Below are 19,478 nucleotides of genomic sequence, written 5' to 3' on the forward strand. Positions count from 1 at the left end.
GTGGGTGTACCTCCACAAAACAGCTTGCCGTGGTTTGCGAATGAGGCTCACCACCACCACAGGCCAGTAGGGATGGGCAATGAATGCTGGCTTTGCAACATCTCATTAACGAATAAAAAAAAATTGTGTAGGGATATATTGTCAGTGAAGTGATTTATTGCCATGTTTAGACAGTAACTTAATTGTCTTTGCACCATGTTTAACAGAATGGTGGTAATGAACTGGTTAGACTGTGATCATCTTTTATTTAATAATTAATATTTTTCAAAATGGTATGCTCACTCACTGTAAAAGGAACATGCAAGCATCACCATTTTTGACTACTTCCTGTGCTCTGTCAAGAGTTGCTCTGTTGAGCTGTCGGTTCCAGTTGTGCCTTTGAATGAGGAACGCCCACCATCTTTTGAGGGAGGGGGGTGCTAATGAAAATTGCACACTCTGCCACACCCCAGACCTACCCAACCCCAACTCCTCCAGGTGAATTGAAACTATTTGAGTATTCAGGGTACTAGCTGCTCTGGGACATGACTTTTCCATTGTCTTAAACTTGTGTAATTGGCAAATTTTGAAATTTGTTTAACCTAGAATTCAACTTCATCGTTCTCATCAACGTTCTTTAGATCACTTATTTAAGTCTGGAAGTTAATTTGGATAAATTGAATCTAACTTCAGAGCATGATCATAATTGAAATAATTCCTTCCAAGTCAAATAGGTATGACTTGATGGAATTACTTCCAATCAAAAGAGTTTTGTTATGGTGATATTTGTGGCAACAGTTGATGTATAAAATGCCACATATATTGGAATAGCAACTTTTCACCAACATGAAATCATTACTCCATTTCACGTCACAAAAGACAATAGGTCTGTTGAGAACCGTGTTATGCTTTCTTCATATTCAAATGTTTTAGTGCAGAAATGTTTTTTCTTGCTTTTGGAGCCCTGTTCCAAACAACACTCCACTTGTATTACCAAATACAAGTTACAGCTAAAAATGACTTTGAAGTGACTTCTCATGACACTCGGGTAAATAGGGAATAATGAGGACTAATCTAAAGCATTTAGTACTGGAGGTGACCAAAAGCTTAGTCTTGGAGGAAGGTTTTAAGGACAGGAGGTTTTAAGGATGGACTTCCAAAAGTGTGGAGCTGAGACAGCTGAAGGGCCAGTGCCATTGATAATGGGGAGTGGTGCATTAGAATGCCTGAGTCAGAGTTGCAGGGAATTCAGGGGGGGGGGGGGGGGCTGTATTGCTACAGGTTAGTGATTGAAAGACATGACACCATGAAGGGATTTAAACAGGAGATGAATATTTTAAATAAAACATTGTGAGAATGAATGTATCGTAGGTTGGTGAAGAATTGGAGGCTGAGGATGAATATGCGGGGCTTAATGTAGGATAGGATATGGCAACAGAATTTTAAATGAGCTGAATGTTGCAGAGATTGAAGAAGGGAGAAGCTAGGAAAGCACTAAGACCTGTATGGAAGATGGTTTCAATGGCAAATATAATGAGGGAGGGGTGGAAGTTGGTGATCTTGTGATACAAAGTTTGTGATACCAAGAGCACAACTCGAGGCTGAATAGAATACTGAAACTGTATACAGTCTGGTTGGACTGGGGGTGGAGTCCATTGGCGAGGATACAGTGGGGATGGCTGTTGGCGTGGGTGCAGAGTTTGTGACGTGGACCAGCTTCAATCTTCCCAATATTTAATTATAAAAAAAGTGTAGCTCGCCCAAAACTGAATTTCTGACGACTTTGAGCCTGCGAAGGGGAGAGAGAGATGGAACAGGATGCCATCAGCTAATAGATGAAAGCTGACCCACATCTGTGGCCATTGTTATCAAATGGCAACATATTGAGGAGGGGGAAGTCTGAGATTAATCTTCGGGAGATGTCCTAAGTAATGGTATAGGGCAGGAAGAGAAAGTGTTCCATCATTGGATTTATAAGAGTGAAACCCAGTGTTGGAAATACCACTGAGCTGGAACTTGAAGGGTGTTAAATGCTGAAACATTGTTGAGGATGACAGTAATTTTGCATTGCAGTCACTGAGAATGTGATCTGAGACTTTTGGTGAGGTCTATTTTAGTGCTAGAAAACTGACTACAAAAGAGAGAAGGGCATGGATCTGGAAGGTTGCATGTCCAAATACGACTGCACATCTCCAATCTTCCGTCTGATTTAGTATAAATAGCTTGTTCTTGTTTAATGCCGGTAATTGCATGATTCCATCCTAAACAACTATTGCACTGCATCAGCCAGTATATTTCAGTGATCATGGTTCAGCCATGATCTACCTTGACAACATTACCTGATGTCATAGGTGCATAGTCATCAAGTATACTCCTTGTTCCATTTTATTTGCCTCTACTCCGGTGAGGTATACTGAAAAATATATCCATTCTATAAAGCAAAGCAGATGAAGAATTCTATTCATTTGTGTTACCTTTTGAAAAGCCAGTGGGGCAGCTCAAATTTCTCAGCTCTCGAGTTCACAGAATATTCGTCAGTTTTGTAGAGACCAAATTTCTCTTACACTCCGTCTAAGTATTTCAACCATAGATCTATATTAAGTTTGTTCATGAGAAATAATTCCTATTGTGTTGCTGAGCAGTACACTGCAGTGCTAGAAATTGTTCATTTCATCCTCCTGTGTCCTTAGAGTGAAGGTGACCTCTGTAATTCAATCCTAACTGAATATTCAACGTACCTCCGGAATTCTTGTGATGAAATGATTAACGAGAAGAGAAAGAATGAGGAACTGCTGTTAGAGATTAAAGCGCTCCAACAGGATTCATTCAACAAAAATAGTTATGATCCATTGTTAACTATGGAGAACCAGAAGCTGTCCAAAAAGTTGAAGGCAGCTGAACAGTTGCTGCAGGTAACTAAAATGCTTATTCAAAATAACTTTCTAGGTTAGAGGAAATATCCTCTGGCGCAAAATTAAATTGCAATGGGGGAAAAAATTAACCCAATTTGCTATACTGTTATGATTTGCTAATTAAAATGTAAACAATTAACCACTTCTGTCCAATTCCTATTTTGTAAATTTGAGAAGGCAAAGTGCACACGCATGCGCAACAAATATTGAGTGTTGCATTGTTACTTAACAATAATAATCTTTATTAGTGTCACAGGTAGACATACATATAACACTGCAATGACGTTACTGTGAAAATCCCCTAGTCGCCACACTGCGGCGCCTGTTCAGATACACTGAGGGGGAATTCAATGTCCACTTCACCTAACCAGCACTTCTTTTGGGACTTATGGGAGGAAACTGGAGCACTGAGGAAATCCACACAGACACGAGGCGAACGTGCAGATTCCAGACATACAGTGACCCAAGCCAGGAATTGAACCTGGGACTCTGGTGATATGAAGCAACGGTACTAACCACTGTGCTACCGTGATTATCCATACACAATCCTGATCTGACCGCTGAGCATTAATGAGATCAGAGCACATTTTAAATGTTATTGGGCTACCTCTTCACTCGTGCAATGGGACCCTTAAAGCTTACTCGGCATCATTTAAAATTTGGATGAACATTTCCCCCCCCCCCCCCCCCCCCCCTCTCTCTCTCTCTCTCTCTCTCTCTCTCTCTCTCTCTCTCTCTCTCTCTCTCTCTCTCTCTCTCTCTCTCTCTCTCTCTCTCTCTCTCTCTCTCTCTCTCTCTCTACCCCCCCCCCCCCCTTACCTTCTCTTCTCTCTTTCTCCTCCTCCTCCCACCCACCCCCCCCATGACATGAACAGAAGCACACTGATCTTGAAAAGTTGTTAAGTGACTGGGTACGGTATATTTAAATCCTAATTTTACAATTTCAGCAAAGGAGAATAAAAATACATGATCTGCAAATGACACTGACAGCAAGTCAAGAAGCTTACAAACAGCAGGAAGATAAACTCCGGGATAAAAAACAAGACCTTCAGACAGAATTGTTGAAAAAGGACAGCCAGATAAAAACCGTTGAAGAAAGTTTGAAACAACTACAGGTGTGGTGCTTGAAATAAAGTTGCTGAATGTGAATTTCAAAAATGCATGTACTAGTGAAAATATGTAGGTTAAATATTTTGAGAAAATAAAAGGAATTGTATTTCCTTAACCTTATTTTGTAGGCAGTTGATTCAGGACAACAAAGGTTAACATTTTTCTAATCTGCAAACTAAACATTTGAATAATTTTTGCAAGATCAAAAGAGAGGTTTTGGCATTGGTTAATTTAGTCACTAAGAAAATACATTTTTAAAACCAGCTGCATAGTCAGTCTGAATTAATATTGTTGAAATATTTAATAATCTCATTGTCACAAGTAGGCTTCAATTAAGTTACTGTAAAAACAAACCCCTAGTCGCCAAATTCCGGCGCCTGTTCAGGGAGGCCGGTACAAGAATTGAACCTGCGCTGCTGCCTTGTTCTGCATTACAAGCCAGCTGTTTAGCCCAATGTGCTAAAACAGCCCCTTTGTTCCACTTTCAGGAAAGTTTTCTTGGGTAAGGAGCCAAAGGTGCAGTAGAACCAGTGTGCTGTTTGACTTGACAGCATTGTTCATACTTAACTGACAGTTACTTAAATTTACCACGCCCACAAGTGTTGAGGGCATTTATTTGTCTGGAGTTGTTCCAGAATCAGCAACATTTTTAAAAAATATAAATTTAGAGTACCCAATTCATTTTTTCCAATTTAAGGGGCAATTTAGAGTGGCCAATCCACCTACCCTGCACATCTTTGGGTTGTGGGGGTGAAACCCACGCAAACACGGGGAGAATGTGCAAACTCCACATGGACAGTGACCCAGAGCCGGGATCGAACCTGGGACCTCGGCACCCATGAGGGAGCAGGGCTAACCCACTGCGCCACCGTGCTGCCCAGAATCAGCAACACAGTATCTGCTTAGTTAGTGCCTGTAGTTGGTAGGGTAGTAGGAAATCAACTTTGCATATGTAGGAGTTAAATATAAACTTCCGGTGGTGTTATGTAGGGGGAAGTCGTGTGCGAGGTGGCTCCCAATAGGGTGCTGTTCTTTTTAGTCTTTTTTGCTTAGTTTCAGGGGCTATTTTAGTTTTTTAAAAACCCACTTTCTTAATGGAATAAGGTGCCTACATTGGGTGAAATGCCCAGAAAACCCAGGGGGAAAAGGCTTGAGAGTAGAGGCTCGTCAACTGAATCGAAGGCTTCTTGGGGTGAGTTGGTGGAGAAAATGGTGGAGGTGGCCTCTGTGACTCTGTCCACTCTGCTAACGGCCGAGATGCTTACCATTGACCAGCACTGGTGTGTGTCGGGGGACCTCTGCAAATCGGTATCTTGGCTCCCATTTGTTTGGTGTTGAAGACAACCAACAAAACCGTAAAAGTGCATGGCAACATGATACAAGACATGGATGTGGCTCTTTCGAGTCATAGTGGCCATTTGCTTCTCTGAGAGGAGAGATGTCTCTGGCTGATGCGAATAAAGCACTTAGTGCCAAAGTTAATGACTTTGAGAATCGTTCCACGAGGCATGATATCTGAATCGTGAGGTTGTCAGAGGGGGTAGAAGGCCCAACTTGGTATTTTACAAATGTTTTTGGGAAGATGGGGGAGGGTGGACTTGCACCCCTCTCCCAAACTGAACCGTGCCCATTGAACACCCTGATAGAAGCCCCATCCCAACGAATCACCGCGAGCAGTAATCGTGAAGTTCCACAGCTTCCAGTAACAGAGTGGGTCCTGAGATGCAAAGGAGCATCGCAACAACAAATGGGAAGGCCATGCCATCAGCTTTGATCAGGATGTGGGAGCGGGACTGGCAAAGAAGCGGGTGGTGTTCAACAAGGCCAAAGTTGCTCTGTATAAAAGCGGTGTCCATATTGGGGTGGTGTATCCGAAGCAGCTAAGAGTGACTTTTGAGGGGAAATACTTTTTTTTGATGCACCGGAGGAACCATATTCCTTTGTAAAGAAGTACGAGCTGGGTGTGGGTTGATTGAAGTCTTTTGGATATTGGAGAGGATCATGTTGATGTGTGGAATTGTTGGGGTTCCTTGTTCATGTTTGGATTCATGTTTTTGTTTGGTTGAATGTTTTGCAAGTTCGACTTGGGCAGGGTGTTTAATTTTTATGTAGGTTTTTGCTCTATTCGAACTTTTTGGAATGTCTTTTTTCTGTAAATATTTTTTCTTCACTCTTGGTGGGAGCTGCCCTGCTAGCCGAAGTTAGCTAACAGGAGTGGTGCTGAAGAGTTGACTGCAGTTCATTATGTTATTTCTATTTTAGATAATGAGCTTAGTGTTTTTGTTCTGTTTGGAGTTAGGTTTATTAGAAGTAAGTTTTAGTGGTTTATGTTTGCATTACTGTTTTCTGTATGCATATTTCATAGAATTTACAGTGCAGAAGGAGGCCATTCGGTCCATCGAGTCTGCATCGGCTCTTGGAAAGAGCACCCTATCCAAGACCACACCTCCACCCTATCCCCATAACCCAGTAACCCCACCCAACAGTAAGGGCAATTTTGGACACTAAGGGCAATTTAGCATGGTCAATCCACCTAGCCTGCACATCTTTGGACTGTGGGAGGAAACCGGAGCTCCCGGAGGAAACCCACGCACACATCAGGAGAATGTGCAGACTCCGCACAGACAGTGATCCAAGCCGGGAATCGAACTTGGGACCCTGGAGCTGTGAAGCAATTGTGCTAACAACTATGCTACCGTGCTGCCCACTACTTGGGTGAAGCAGTGTCTGAAGACAGGGGAAAGGGGCTGGAGTCGGGGGTAGTTTGCTGACGGTGACTGCATCTTGGGTGGGCCTGGTTGTTGTAATTTCTATGTAAATGTTAGATAATCTCACTTGGTGGAAATGGCTGACTCCGGATCAAGGGGTGGGTGGGAGGCCCCCATTTCTTTTGGTCGCCTTAAATGGCCTAGTGAAAAGGTAGAGAGTATTTGCTCGCCTTAAAAGCCGATGTGGTGTTTGTACAAGAGACTCATTGCAGGTCAGAGACCAGACAAGGTTGAGGAAGGTGTGGTGGAGAGGTTTTCCATTCGGGCTTTGACAGTAGGGCCCTAGGTGTGGCAATTTTAATCAATAAAATGGTTCCATTTTCTGCCGTTAAGATCTTGGCTGACCCCAATGGTAGACCTATGTCTGTGGGTATTTGGCGGCCATCTGTTGTCCTGCTTAATATCTCGCCTCCAAACTGAGATGATACTGGTTTTATTAACGCTGCTCCTCTTTTTGTGCGGGTAAGACCCCAAGAATCTGTAGGGCGTTCCTCTGGAGAGATGAGCTATCAGGAGGTTTGGCTTTACCCATTTTATTATTGGGCAGCCAATATGGAGAAGGTACTTGGGTGGGTTAGTGATCCAGAGTCCATATGCTGGCAAATGGCAGCGAGTTCCTGTTGAGGTTCTAGCCTTGGTGTATTAGTAACCACATCACTGCCATTCTCTCAGGCAGGATTTTGTCTAATCCGATAGTGGTGTCCACCCTGAGAATCTAGAAGCAGTTCAGACAGCATTTTAAACTTAGTTCCAGGAACTATCTTTTATAATCATCTCTTTTTGCCAGCGGGTTTGGACTTGATGTTCAGGGTCATGGGAGGGGAAGGTTTGGAGAGGTTTGGGGACTTGGTTCCTGGAGGGAAGGTTTGCCAGCTTTAAGGAGCTGGCAGAGAAATTTCAACTCTTGGTTCCAATCTGTTCAGATACTTTCAGATTCATGATTTTTTGTACAAGGCCTTTCCCTCTCTCCCCTTGGCACCCCACTTCGCCCTGTTGAAGAGGATTTTGTCTTTGGCCGTGCCTGGTGGAGGATTATTTTGTGCATATACAGCCAGATCCTATCCGTGTAGTTGGCTCCTTTGAATGAGGCAAAGCTGAAATGGGAGGGTGAATTGGGTCCTATTCTGGGTGATATGGAGCGAGACTGTTCACAGGGTCAACTCCACATCCTCTTGTGCTCTGCTTTGTCTGGTCGAATTCAAGGTGCACAATGCTCATCCGACGAAGGTGAAGATGAGCGATATTTTCTCTGGGATGGAGGAGTGGTGTTCTTGGGGATCGGCTAACCACACTCGTATGTTCTGGTCTGTCCCAAGTTAGTAAGCTTTTGGGTGTCTTTCTTTGACACCATGTAAGAGATACTTAATGTCAATCTGGAGCCATGTCCGCTGGTGGCCACCGGGGTATCCGAATCGCCGGTGCTGCAGGCAGGGGTGAAGGTGGATGTCCTCGCGTTTGCCTCATTAAAAGCCCAGAAACAAGTTCTGCTTGGGTGGAGATCTCCTACTCCGCCCAGTGCATCAGCTTGGTTGGGTGACCTCATGTTGTCCTTGCATTTAGAGAAGGTCAAGTACACCATTAGGGGTTCGGTACAAGAGTTCTTACTGAGATGGCAGCCATTCATTTCCTTTTTTAAAGAGTTAGTCACTGTCTGTTGTTAAGGAGTTTAGTTTAGTGTTGGGGGGGGATTAATATTGATTTGTGTTTTTGATTTGTCGTGTTCTTTATCATTGTAACTTGAATTAATTGTTTTATTATTTTGTTGATGATGAAAAGTTTTTAACAAAAAATTTTTAAAAGGTAGAATTGAGTATAAAATTAGGAGTTTAGAAATGTAATGCATAATTTTTCCTCTATTTAAAGAGTATTTTCTGGTGTCCAGTAAATTTGTATCTTAAATCTTTTTTTTTTAAAACCTTACCGTGAATTTTGTTTTGGTTAACAAGTTTGCCAACGCTTTCCATGACGGCTTCCGTCTATGGAAATTTGCCATCTTTCAGTTACACAACATGATCATGAGATGGTGCTGTATTATTTTTCTTTCTCTTAATTTTTTCTAAAATAACTCCTTTCCAAAATAAAAAATAAGGGTTTCAAGCAAAAGTGCAAAATGTACATATTTCACAAACACAATTAAGGTTATCCAATGTATTTTAAATTAACCTCTGATTATCATTTGCTTGGTTTGGAAGTTCTAAAAGTCCACAATTTAACTCCAATGGTGCACTTTAAATTCCCGTTTCCTGTGTTCCTATCTTTGATATGGTTAATTTTACCCAGTTGAGTAACTGGTTTGCTGAGGTAAATCTGATTGTATCACTTTAGAGTTGATGCTGATTCACGGGACATGGAAAATTATATCACCAGATATGGCATAAGAAAGTTCGATGTTAGTCAAAACCTTCTAAGGGACCTGGATTTTTTTTTTAAGGCAGTTATTTTTAGTTTTATACACGAGGCTCCCTCTAAGCTCAGCAAAGTCAGCTAGAAGGTTCTTTCCAATCAGTTCCCAACTGGTGGCAATTTCAAATTGTGTACTCCTGAATTTAAGAATTATGTTAGCAGCACTTCTCATGCAAAAATCACATTGCACTGAAATCTAAAGGCAAATAGTTTGATCAGGGGAAAAAAGGATTTTAAAAACAACTACGTTGGAGGCTGTTTAGAGGAACTATTATTAGATTGACCTAGAATGAACGGCTTATCCTGTGAGGAAAGATTGGACAGACAGCTTGTTTCCACTGGAGTTTAGAAGAGTGAGGGGTGACGTTATTGAATGTATAATAAGATACTGAACAGTCTTGACAAGGTGGACCTGGAAATTATGTTTCCTCTTGTGGGCAAGTCTAGAACTAGAGGGCAACCTTTTAAATTTAAGGATCACCCTTTTTGGGACCGAAATAAGGAAAAATTCTTCTTGAGGGTTGTGCGAATTTGGAATGTTCTGCCTTCGAAGGTTCCAAATGACTTGGGGTCATTGAATACTTTTAAGGTGAAGGTAGATAAATCCTTATTAGGCAAGGGAATTAAAAGTTTTTGGACTTGGATTGGAATGTGGAATTCAAAACACAAACAGATCAACCATCTTATTGAATGACTGAGCAGGCTTGAGGGGCTGAATGGCCTCCATCTCCTATTTTGTTCAGATGCATGAAAATTTTGTGTAAGTATGTAATGTTTGAATTATTAAACATGATTTTTTAAAATATTATTTTTGTTGTACACAGGCTAAGTTGGACATGGGAGCTCAACCTTTCAAAGAGGAGTTGATTGAGCTGAAGAATCAATTGCTTGCACTACAGATGCAAAAATTCAAAGAGAGTAAACATTTTGAAAATGAGTAAGGATGGCTATTTTTTAAAAGTATTAACTGTTTTTATTTAGATTGTATTGGAAGTAATGCAAACCATTTATTTTCAGAATTAGTTCTCTCAAAGGCAGCTTAGAACATAAAGAAAAGCTACTAAGACAAATGAAGGAAACACTTCGAAGAAGCCAGCAAGAGCAGAATACCACAAGTTAGTATTTTTAATATCATTGGCAAGAAATTAAACACACAATTGTGCAATCAAACAGTTTGAGCCTTTGATAACGTTGACCAAAATTCAGAAATTAGTTTTGAAAATATATCCCAATTTATTTGACTTCATTAAAGTTTGGAATTGTTTGAATTTGAAAATAACAAAAAAAAGTGAGCATTAAGAGGATTTGTCTTCCCTGCCCCGAATGAAGTTGATGTCGAGCAAACTTTTAAGAAATATGAAGTATTCGGGAGGGAAGAGTAAATGACTATCTAATGTGTGATAGATATTATCGCACTTTATTTGTATAGTAAAAAAGTAAAAAAATTTGGAGAATAAGCTGATGATGTTTGATTTAAAAGTATATAGATTTGAATGTTTTGTAGATAGGGTCTACATGCTAAAACTATACACAGCATTGCACCACAATTCAAATATTGGCCTGTTTAGCTGTCTTACTATGGAATGATGAGGCCAAAACAAGAATATAGAAGCGGCTTATTAATGTTATTATTCGGCTTTGGTTAGCAAGAAAAACTAGGGAAATTGTTTACTTTTATTCACTGAGATAAAGATTAAGGGAAAAGCTAATCAAGATGCTCAAAATGGAGGAATTTTGAGATGCATGATGCATGATGGGGGTGGGGGGAATGGGTGAGAGAGTTAGATACCAGTGAGTCGGTGACACCAGGGCATAAATTTAAGATCAGTAGTGAAGAACAAAGGTAGGTACAGATCATTGTTAGGCAGAATACATTATAGCTTCCTCAAATTCATGAATATATTTTTAGAATTTGATAATTTAACAGTAGAGATCAGTTTTACAAGTTGATTATTAAAGGCCTTGTTTCACGCAGAGCCTTGAAGGCTTTTAGGAGATTCACATATGCATCCATCATTGAAAATTCCTTTATATTTAATAACATTCTCAAAGTCGTCAAGGAAACTTGGCTAATCGGATTCTTTGCTTTTCAGCAATTATGTTAATTAAGGCCTTAACCTTTTAGATATGTCAAGACAACGGGTTGCTTCCTTTGAATACAAAACCTTGTTGGGCAACATATCAACATAAATGTTAAAAATGGAATGGGTTGGTGCCATGTGTTGCCTTTTGGAGGGCAGGATCTTCTCTCCATAGTCTTTTTTCACCCAATCTCCCTTTCCGTTCCCCAAGGATACCGGAGTTTACTATCTGTATATTGACCAGGTTCTCTGCCATATGTCATGAATTTCAAGTTGTCACGAACTGATGAGCTGTGCATTTGCTGAACTTCTGCATGCTTGTATTGGTGGCTTTCTAATGTATTTCCATCATGCCTTCAAAAGACAATGTGATATTTTGTGAAAGTTAAGTAGAATTGAGTTTAAAATATCCAACTGATGTTTAATTTCTAATTTATTTCAGTTACAATTGAAAGTAAAGATGAGAGACGTTCTACTGATACATGCCTCACTTACAGTGCTGGAAGCGGTATTGTTCAGAATGCAATAGTACCTATTTTAAAATCTGAGAAATCAAAACTTACTCAAGATCTAAATAAGTTGAAGAAGGAAAATGCATATCTTGCAAGGTTATTTTTACATATTCAAATATGACTTTATTCACTTTATTTAAAATAAAACACTGGTTTCACAGTGTTAGTGCACACCATTTGGTTGGTTGTATTTGGCATAAAAAGGCCAAATGCAAGTACAAAGCCCAAGTTTTAAAAATCCTACAATATGTTTCTCGGGGCAGCTATACTCACAGGAGCATCAATTGCATCTCGTGGTCCTTTCACACCCACATCTCCCAAGTACACTTGTTTTGCTGTCCCAACATCCCCAGTCAAGGATGTTAGTCACTTTGGAACAAATCAAAATAAGATATTAAGCTATTCCATCACAAGTATCAAATAAATTGAACATATGCAGCTGTCTATTTTTCATTTACGGTAAAAGGTGGGTGGGCTTTAGAAGTTTTGCTCTTGGATGTGCTACATTGCATGCTTTTGTTTTTCACCTTGCTATTTAAATATGCACATCAATGTTGTGTTTTGAGATCCTGAGAAAATTAGCTGGAAATTCTGCTGTATTTGCTGATGGGCAATGTTATCTCAATTGATTTTAGAATGGTGTCTGAGCTAAAATATGAAATTAATAAATGGAAAGAAAGAGCTGAAGAACACCAAGAAAAGGACCGAACACCATTAAAGCATCGAATGAAGCATGAAAATGTTCAAAATACTTTTACTCTGTGTCCCGATGAAAGTCTGACTTCCCTGTCACAGAAAGAATGTGCACTAATGCCACAAAAAGTTGAGATATCGACAGAATTATTTCCATCTGCAAGTAAAGCTACCGACACTCGAGATGAAACTGCACTGGCTTCGGAGGCAATGCTTCCCATTGATTCTTCTAAAATGTCATTGTTTGGTTTGGAATCACAAACGTGGCCACTTCCTCAGTCCAAGATTTTTGATAACTCTCAACTCGGTTTCCTAGCAGGTAAAAATCAATTTGCATTTGTGTGGTTAAAGTAGATCTTCTCGGTGTTTAAATTAAAACATTTATGAAAAATATTCTGACCGCTTCCATTTTTGCAGCAGGTGATTAATAATATGCAATATACGGGAGCAAATAAGAAACCAGAAAATTCTTATTTCTCGAACAAAATTAATAGACAAGCTTTGCGATTTGAATGGTAGAAGGCGAGCTTTAGCATGATCTGTCGATTAAATTTGAATAGAACGCAAAACATGCTGCAAGCGACATGGAATTGTAAACAGATTTTCCTCAAGGATTTAAGGATATAAAATTCTGAGTGCTTTCCTTTAAATTCAGTGGTTGGTTTCTTCATAACATGAGCAAAGGTGTGGTCTGAAGTGTACATTTTGTAACCTTAACTGTGATGAATTGGTTATATCCCTGAAGTTGTAGCATAAAATTAATCTTGTTCCCAATGTGGGGGAAGAAATTGACAACAATTTGTATTTATGATACGCCTCTAATGTTATAAAATGTCTAGGTGCTTTACAGAGGCGTTATAAAACAAATGAGACTGAGCCACATAAGGAGATATTTGTGTAGATGAGCAATCATTTGATTAAAGGGGTTGATTTTAAGTTACGTCTTTAAAGGGGAAAATGAGAGGGAACTCCAGAGTATATTGCCTGGGAAGCTGAAGTCTTGGCCAACAAAGGTGGAGTGATTTAAATTTGGTCTGGCTGAGAGGTTAGAATTAGCGAAGCACGTGGGAATGGAGGAGATTATGAAGATTGGAATTTAGAACCATAGAATCCCTACAGTGCAGAAGGTGGCCATTCGGCCCATTGAGTCTGCACCAATCCTTTAAAGAGCACTCTACCCATGCCCACTCCCCAGTCCTAGCCCCATAACTGCACCTAACCTGAACATCTTTAGACTGTGGAAGGAAACTGGAGCACCCAGAGAAAACCCATGTAGACCTTGGGAAAACATGAAAACTCCACACAGTCACCCAAGGCTGGAATTGGACCTGTGTACCTGGAGCTGTGAGGCAGCAGTGTTCAATTCCTTTGGTGTGGAGTTTGCATGTTCCGCTCCTTTTCTGCATAGGTTTCCTCCGGTTGCTCCGGTTTCCTCCCATAGTCCAAAGATGTGCAAGTTAAGTGTATTGGCCATGCTAAAAAATTCCCTATGTGACCAAAGATGTGTATGTTAGGTGGTGTTGCGGGTCTCGGGTAGAAATGGGCCTGGGTAGAGTGCTCTTCCGGAGGGTCGGTACAGACTGAATGGGCTGAATAGCCGCCTTCTGCTTGTAGAGATTCTGTGGCTATTAATAGATTGTCTGTAAAAGAATTAACTACACAGGTGTCCTTACTGTACAACACCTCAATACCATTTCTGAGCAGGAAAGAAAGCCTGTGCTTGCTGAATGACTATTTTCAAAATAAATTTGAGATTTAAAAATCTCAATTGCCTCCTGTGCAGGTCATGTTTGTGCTGGCCCTCCGAAGGAGCAATTTACCTAGTGCCAATCCCCGACCTTCTCTGTGTCGTTCTGTAGATTCTCCACCACATTCTCAATAGTGCATCCCAGATTCCAACCACTCACTGCGTGAAAGTGTTTTCCTTCAAGTCTCCATTCTTTCCTTTGCCAATTAACTCAGTTCTGTGCCCTCCTGTTCTCAATCCTTCCACCAATAGGAACAGTTTTTCTCCATCTACTGTGTCCAGACCCCTCATGATTTTTTATACTTCTATCCAGCCTCCTCCCAACCTTCTATTCAAGGAAAACAATCCCAACTTCTCCAACCTATTTACAGAATGGAGGATCTTGTTCCCTGAAACCATTCTGATTGATCTTTTCTGTACTCTAATACTTCACCTCCTTCTGAAAGTGTGACACCCAGAACTGGACACAGTATTCCTCTTGAGGCTGAACCAGTGCTCTATACAGGTTTGACTTTGCCTCCTTAGTTTTGTGCTATATGCTCCTATTGTTTAAAATCTGGGATGTTGTATGCTTCATAACTGCTCTCTCAACGTGTTCTACTGCCTTCAATGACTTACGCACATATACACCCAGGTCCCACTGCTCCTATACCCCCTTTAGAATTGTACCCGTTATATTGTCTCTCTGCAATCTTCCTAACAAAATGAATCATACTTCCCTACATTACATTTCATCTGCTACCTGTCGTCTATTCCATCAACTTCTACACTATTCTCACTGGTTACAATGCTTCCAGGTTTTGTTTTTTCTGAAAATTCTAAAGCTCTTGCCCTGTGCACCAAAGTTTGTCATTAATATACATCAGGAAGAGCAAAAGTCCTAACAATGCCACCTGGGGAACACCACTTCAAGCTGTCCTCCAGTCTGCAATCCATCCATCCATTAATCTGTTCATTCCTGTCACTCAGCCAATTTTGTCTCTGTCACTACTGTCCCTTTTATTCCATGAGCTACAGCTTTGCAAACAAGTCTGTTGTGCAGCACCTTATTAAATGCCTTTTTGGAAGTCCATGTCCACCACATCAACAACATTATCCTCAGTGACCCTCTGTTGTATCATCAAAAGACTGCAGCCAGTTAGTTCAACATTATTTGCCCTATATAAATCCATGTTGGCTTTCCTTAATTAGCCCACATTCCCCCAATGACTATTCATTTTGTCCTGAATTATTGTCTCTAGAAGCTGGCCCACCATTGAATTTAAATTCCTGGGCTCATCTTGAACAAGGCTGTAACATTTGCAATTCTCCAGTTCTCTGGCAGCAACCCCGAGTCTAAGAAAGAAGAGAAAAATATGACCAATGCCTCTGCAATTTCCACTTTCAATTCCATCCGTGTCCCTTGCTACATTTCATCTTTTCCTGGTACCTAAGACAGCCACCTAAACTGCTTTTCTTCAACTTGGTCTGCATCTCTTTTGATATATAGGGAGTTCTGGATTTGTTTCCTGTATCTTTTCCCATTTGTCAGAATATATCTTGTTGCCTGAAAAATCTCCCCTTTGAAAGGCAGCTAGTTGTTCAATTACCATTTTGCCTGCCAACGTTTTTATTACAATTTATCTAGCCCAGATCTATTCATTCTTCATTTTTTAATAATTTAAGGGATGTGGGTTTTGCTGTCTAGCCTCTCATATATAGCTCATTCCTAATTGCCCTTGAGAAGGTGGCGGTGAGCTGCCTGCAGTCCATGTGATGTAGGTACACCCACTGTGCTGTTATGGAAGCAGTTCCAGGATTTTGACCCACTGATAGTGAAGGATCAGCGATATATTTTCAAGCCCATGGTGTCTGTAAAATTCAGACACTTCGACCAGTTTATTATTCAAATGTTTTACCCAGGTACCCTTATTTGCGATATGAAGTACGTATACAGACAAGCTTACTTTAGAACAACCTTTTGTTTTTAATTTTCCTATTTTATGACATTAGATCAGAAGTCAGGCTTAAATTAAGGAAGCAATGAGCTCTAATCTCAATGTTACAGAAAGTAGTAAACCTTTTGATATTTCTCATCCTGGTAAATTTGCTCAGGTCACCAACTCGGAAATAGAAGTGTTGAGATAGACATTAAGAAAAATGTAGGTATGCTTTAGATCTGCATTAATTTTAATTTTCTTTTAAATCTTTAGCCGAAAGTCCTCAAAAGAAACCTAAATCTGATGAGAATGAACACAATGGTTGGTGGTCCAAACATGCTGCTGACTCTGAATGTAAAATGCAATGAAAGTTAATTTTTGGGAAACGGAATAGTTAAAATCCACTAAATGAATCAGGGGAAAATGTATGGGAATTGGGGGAAGGTGGGTGGTGGGGGGGGGGGGGGGGGGGGGGTCATGGGGCACGGGCACGGGTTCGTTATGGGGGTTTGATGGCTAGCTAAGGCACAAAACCAAACTGTAAATAAATGCCTATAAACATGTGCCTCGGCCATATTGGGGAATGTAAAATATGTATGCTGGTTAAAGGGGGCGGCCACAGTTGTTATTACGAAGGTGCTTACCTGTAAATATATATGTTAATTTTGTGTTTTTTTTTCTCTCTCTAATAATTTGTAATTTGTTCAATATAAAACATGAAAACTCAATAAAAAACATTTATTAAAAAAAAAAAATCCACTAAATGTATTCGCTGAGGCACCGTTGGAATTATTATTGTGCGGATCCATTGAATAATTAAATGAACTGTACACTTTTTTTTTTTGCTGAAACCAGGCTGCTCTATTGGTTAATCTTTTCCTCTAATCTCACTTGCAGAGGTCACAGGACAGCTGGCTCTGATTCAAATTGTCATAATGATGCACTGGGTGTTGTCAAATGAGTATAAAAAGTTTGATCTGAATCCAACTGTGGTAAATATGACTAAGAAATGCTGCGTGCCCACATTTGGGAAATGTTGCATTTCTGAAAAACATATCTGTCTATCATTGGCTGCAAATAAATAAGTAGCAGCAACATACATGCCAAATGGACTAAGGCAATCGTTTTGGTATTTAATTGTATGAAAAGTTGCCTTGGAAAATGCTGTCCAGCAATGTTTCAACATCTTTTTCATCAACCTTTATTAAATTTCTATGTTATGAATGAGTACACTTGTTTTATACTAAAAATGTATACTAAAAAATTTCTCCTATTGAAGTTTTCTTAATAAATAAAGACATTTTTCTATTCAATAAAAACATTGTTGATTTGTTAATACACAAGTAAATTGCTGCTACCAATCAGTCACAGCCTATTAAATAATTATTTAAAGTTATAGATTACAAGTGCACATGGTCATTTAAAGAGAAAGTAAATTGCCCTGTTTATTATTCATTGCGTGCTATGTGCAAGAGTAGCATTTATTGCCCATCCTGATTGTCCTTGAGAATGAGCTAGTGAGCCATGTTCATGAATCCCTGCTGAAGGTGCACCCACAGTGCTGTTAGGGAGACAATCCAACGATTTTGACCCAGTGATGAAGGAACGGCAACATATTTCCAAGAAAGGTGGTAGGAAACTTGGAGATGATAGTGTTCCCTTTACCTGCTGCCCTGTCCTTCTGTGTGGCAGAGGCTTCTGATTTGGAAAAGCTGTAAAAGAAGCCGTGGCACGTTATCTTTTTGTTTCATGTGATGCGGGCAATGCTGGCTAAGCCAGCATTTATTGTCCATTCCTAATTGCCCATAAGGTGATGGTAAGCTGCCACCTTGAACTGCTGCAGTCCATGTGGTGTAGGTACATCCACAATGCTGTTGGAGAGGGAGTTCCAGGATTTTTACCTTGTATCGAATTTACAGGGCAGAAGAAGACCATTCAGCCAATAGAGTCTGCAGCAGCCCTTGGAAAGAGCACCCCACTTAAGCTCACACCTCCACTCTATCCCTGTAACCCAGCAACCCCAACTTTTTGGACACTAAGGGCAATTTTATCATGGCCAATCCACCTAACCGGCACATCTTTGGACATCTAAAGATGGCAAAGGAACAGTGATGTGGTTTCAAGTCAGGATGGAGTGTGGCTTGGAAGGGAACTTGCAAGGGATGGCGTTCCCATGCAACTCCAACCCTTGCCTTTCTGAGTGGTAGAGGTTGTGGGCTTTGAAGGTACTGAGTGCTACCTGGCTGAATGAGAGTGCTTTAGAGTTGCATGAGAAACAAGGAGTTAGGTGAAGATGGGAGCAGAGTTGAGCCGGAGATTGTGAACAGCAGCCTGGAAAGGGAACTGGTTTCACTTACTTGCCGGGGGGGGGGGGGGGGGGGGGGGGGGTACTGAAAAGTGGTATCACAGGAAGGTTGTGATTTGATTGGCTAATAAGGAATCTACAAATTTGAAAATCCATTTAAAATTACTGGTTAGAAATTCTGTTTATATTGAGGTAATATGGAGGCATATCAAAAAAGTTGTAGAAAGTTTTTTAAAAAACAAATTTAAAAACTAATCCTAAATTCAAGCATGCAGGAGCCTCAGCTCTTGACCTTATCCAACAGGTATGAAGTACTTGCTCCCTGTGTGGATGAGGAAAAGGACTGTAGGGAGGATGAGATGGCTGACCACTGCACTGTGGTACAGGAGGCCACTCAAGCAGGGGGAGCAAAAGACAATTGGTAGTTGTAGGGGTTTTTATAATTAGGGGGACAGATAGCTCCCTTCGTAAGATAGCATCCTTTGTAAACAGGACCAAGAGTCCCTCTTGGCATGTTGCCTGCCCGGTGCCAAGGTGAGGGACATCTCTAACCGGCTTGAAAGGATATTGGAGTGGGAGAGGGAGGGTCCATGTTGGGACGAATAACTAGGCAAGAGGATTTGTTTGGGGATTATCAAGAAATAGGAACAAAATTAAAGAACATGTCCTCAAGGGTTTTCATCTCTGGATTACTACCTGATTCACACACAAATTGGCATAGGATTGAGAAAATTAGGGAAGTAAGTGTGTGGCTAATGGAATGGTGCAGGAAAGAGGGGTTCCATTTCATGGGGTACGGTCACCAGTATTGGCACAGGAGAGATCTGTACCGTTGGGATGGTCTCCAGCTGAACTAGTGGAAAGGATAAATAGGGTGGTCACAAATACTTTAAACTAGCAAATTAGGGGGGGGGGGGGGGGGGGGGAAGAGGGAAGGATAAAACAACAAGAAGTATAATGGTTAATGGGAACCAGTGCAGCAGGTCAGCATGTGAAGAGAAGGTAGAGATTAATGAGATGAACAGACAGGGCCAGTCTAATGATTACAG

At 40.6% G+C, this 19,478-nt stretch overlaps 1 protein-coding gene across 7 annotated transcripts in view; it reads left to right on the forward strand.

The window, feature by feature from the left end:
• The window catches only part of cenpe (centromere protein E), a 187,293-nt gene extending 170,733 nt beyond the window's left edge, over nt 1-16,560 (forward strand). For 6 of the 7 annotated variants that reach the window (XM_038804476.1, XM_038804481.1, XM_038804479.1 and 3 more), the window contains 7 exons: nt 2,670-2,891; nt 3,839-4,006; nt 9,997-10,109; nt 10,190-10,287; nt 11,696-11,861; nt 12,401-12,777; nt 16,398-16,533. In XM_038804476.1, coding sequence (XP_038660404.1) covers nt 2,670-2,891; nt 3,839-4,006; nt 9,997-10,109; nt 10,190-10,287; nt 11,696-11,861; nt 12,401-12,777; nt 16,398-16,492 — 1,239 coding nt within the window. In that variant the 3' untranslated portion in view covers nt 16,493-16,533. Of the gene's footprint in view, nt 1-2,669; nt 2,892-3,838; nt 4,007-9,996; nt 10,110-10,189; nt 10,288-11,695; nt 11,862-12,400; nt 12,778-16,397 lie in introns of all 7 variants that reach the window. The other variant, XM_038804475.1, reaches the window with a different exon arrangement.
• Nucleotides 16,561-19,478: the final 2,918 nt, after the last annotated feature.

The sequence above is a fragment of the Scyliorhinus canicula genome, chromosome 8 (assembly GCF_902713615.1).
Source record: "Scyliorhinus canicula chromosome 8, sScyCan1.1, whole genome shotgun sequence".
NCBI lineage: Eukaryota > Metazoa > Chordata > Chondrichthyes > Carcharhiniformes > Scyliorhinidae > Scyliorhinus > Scyliorhinus canicula.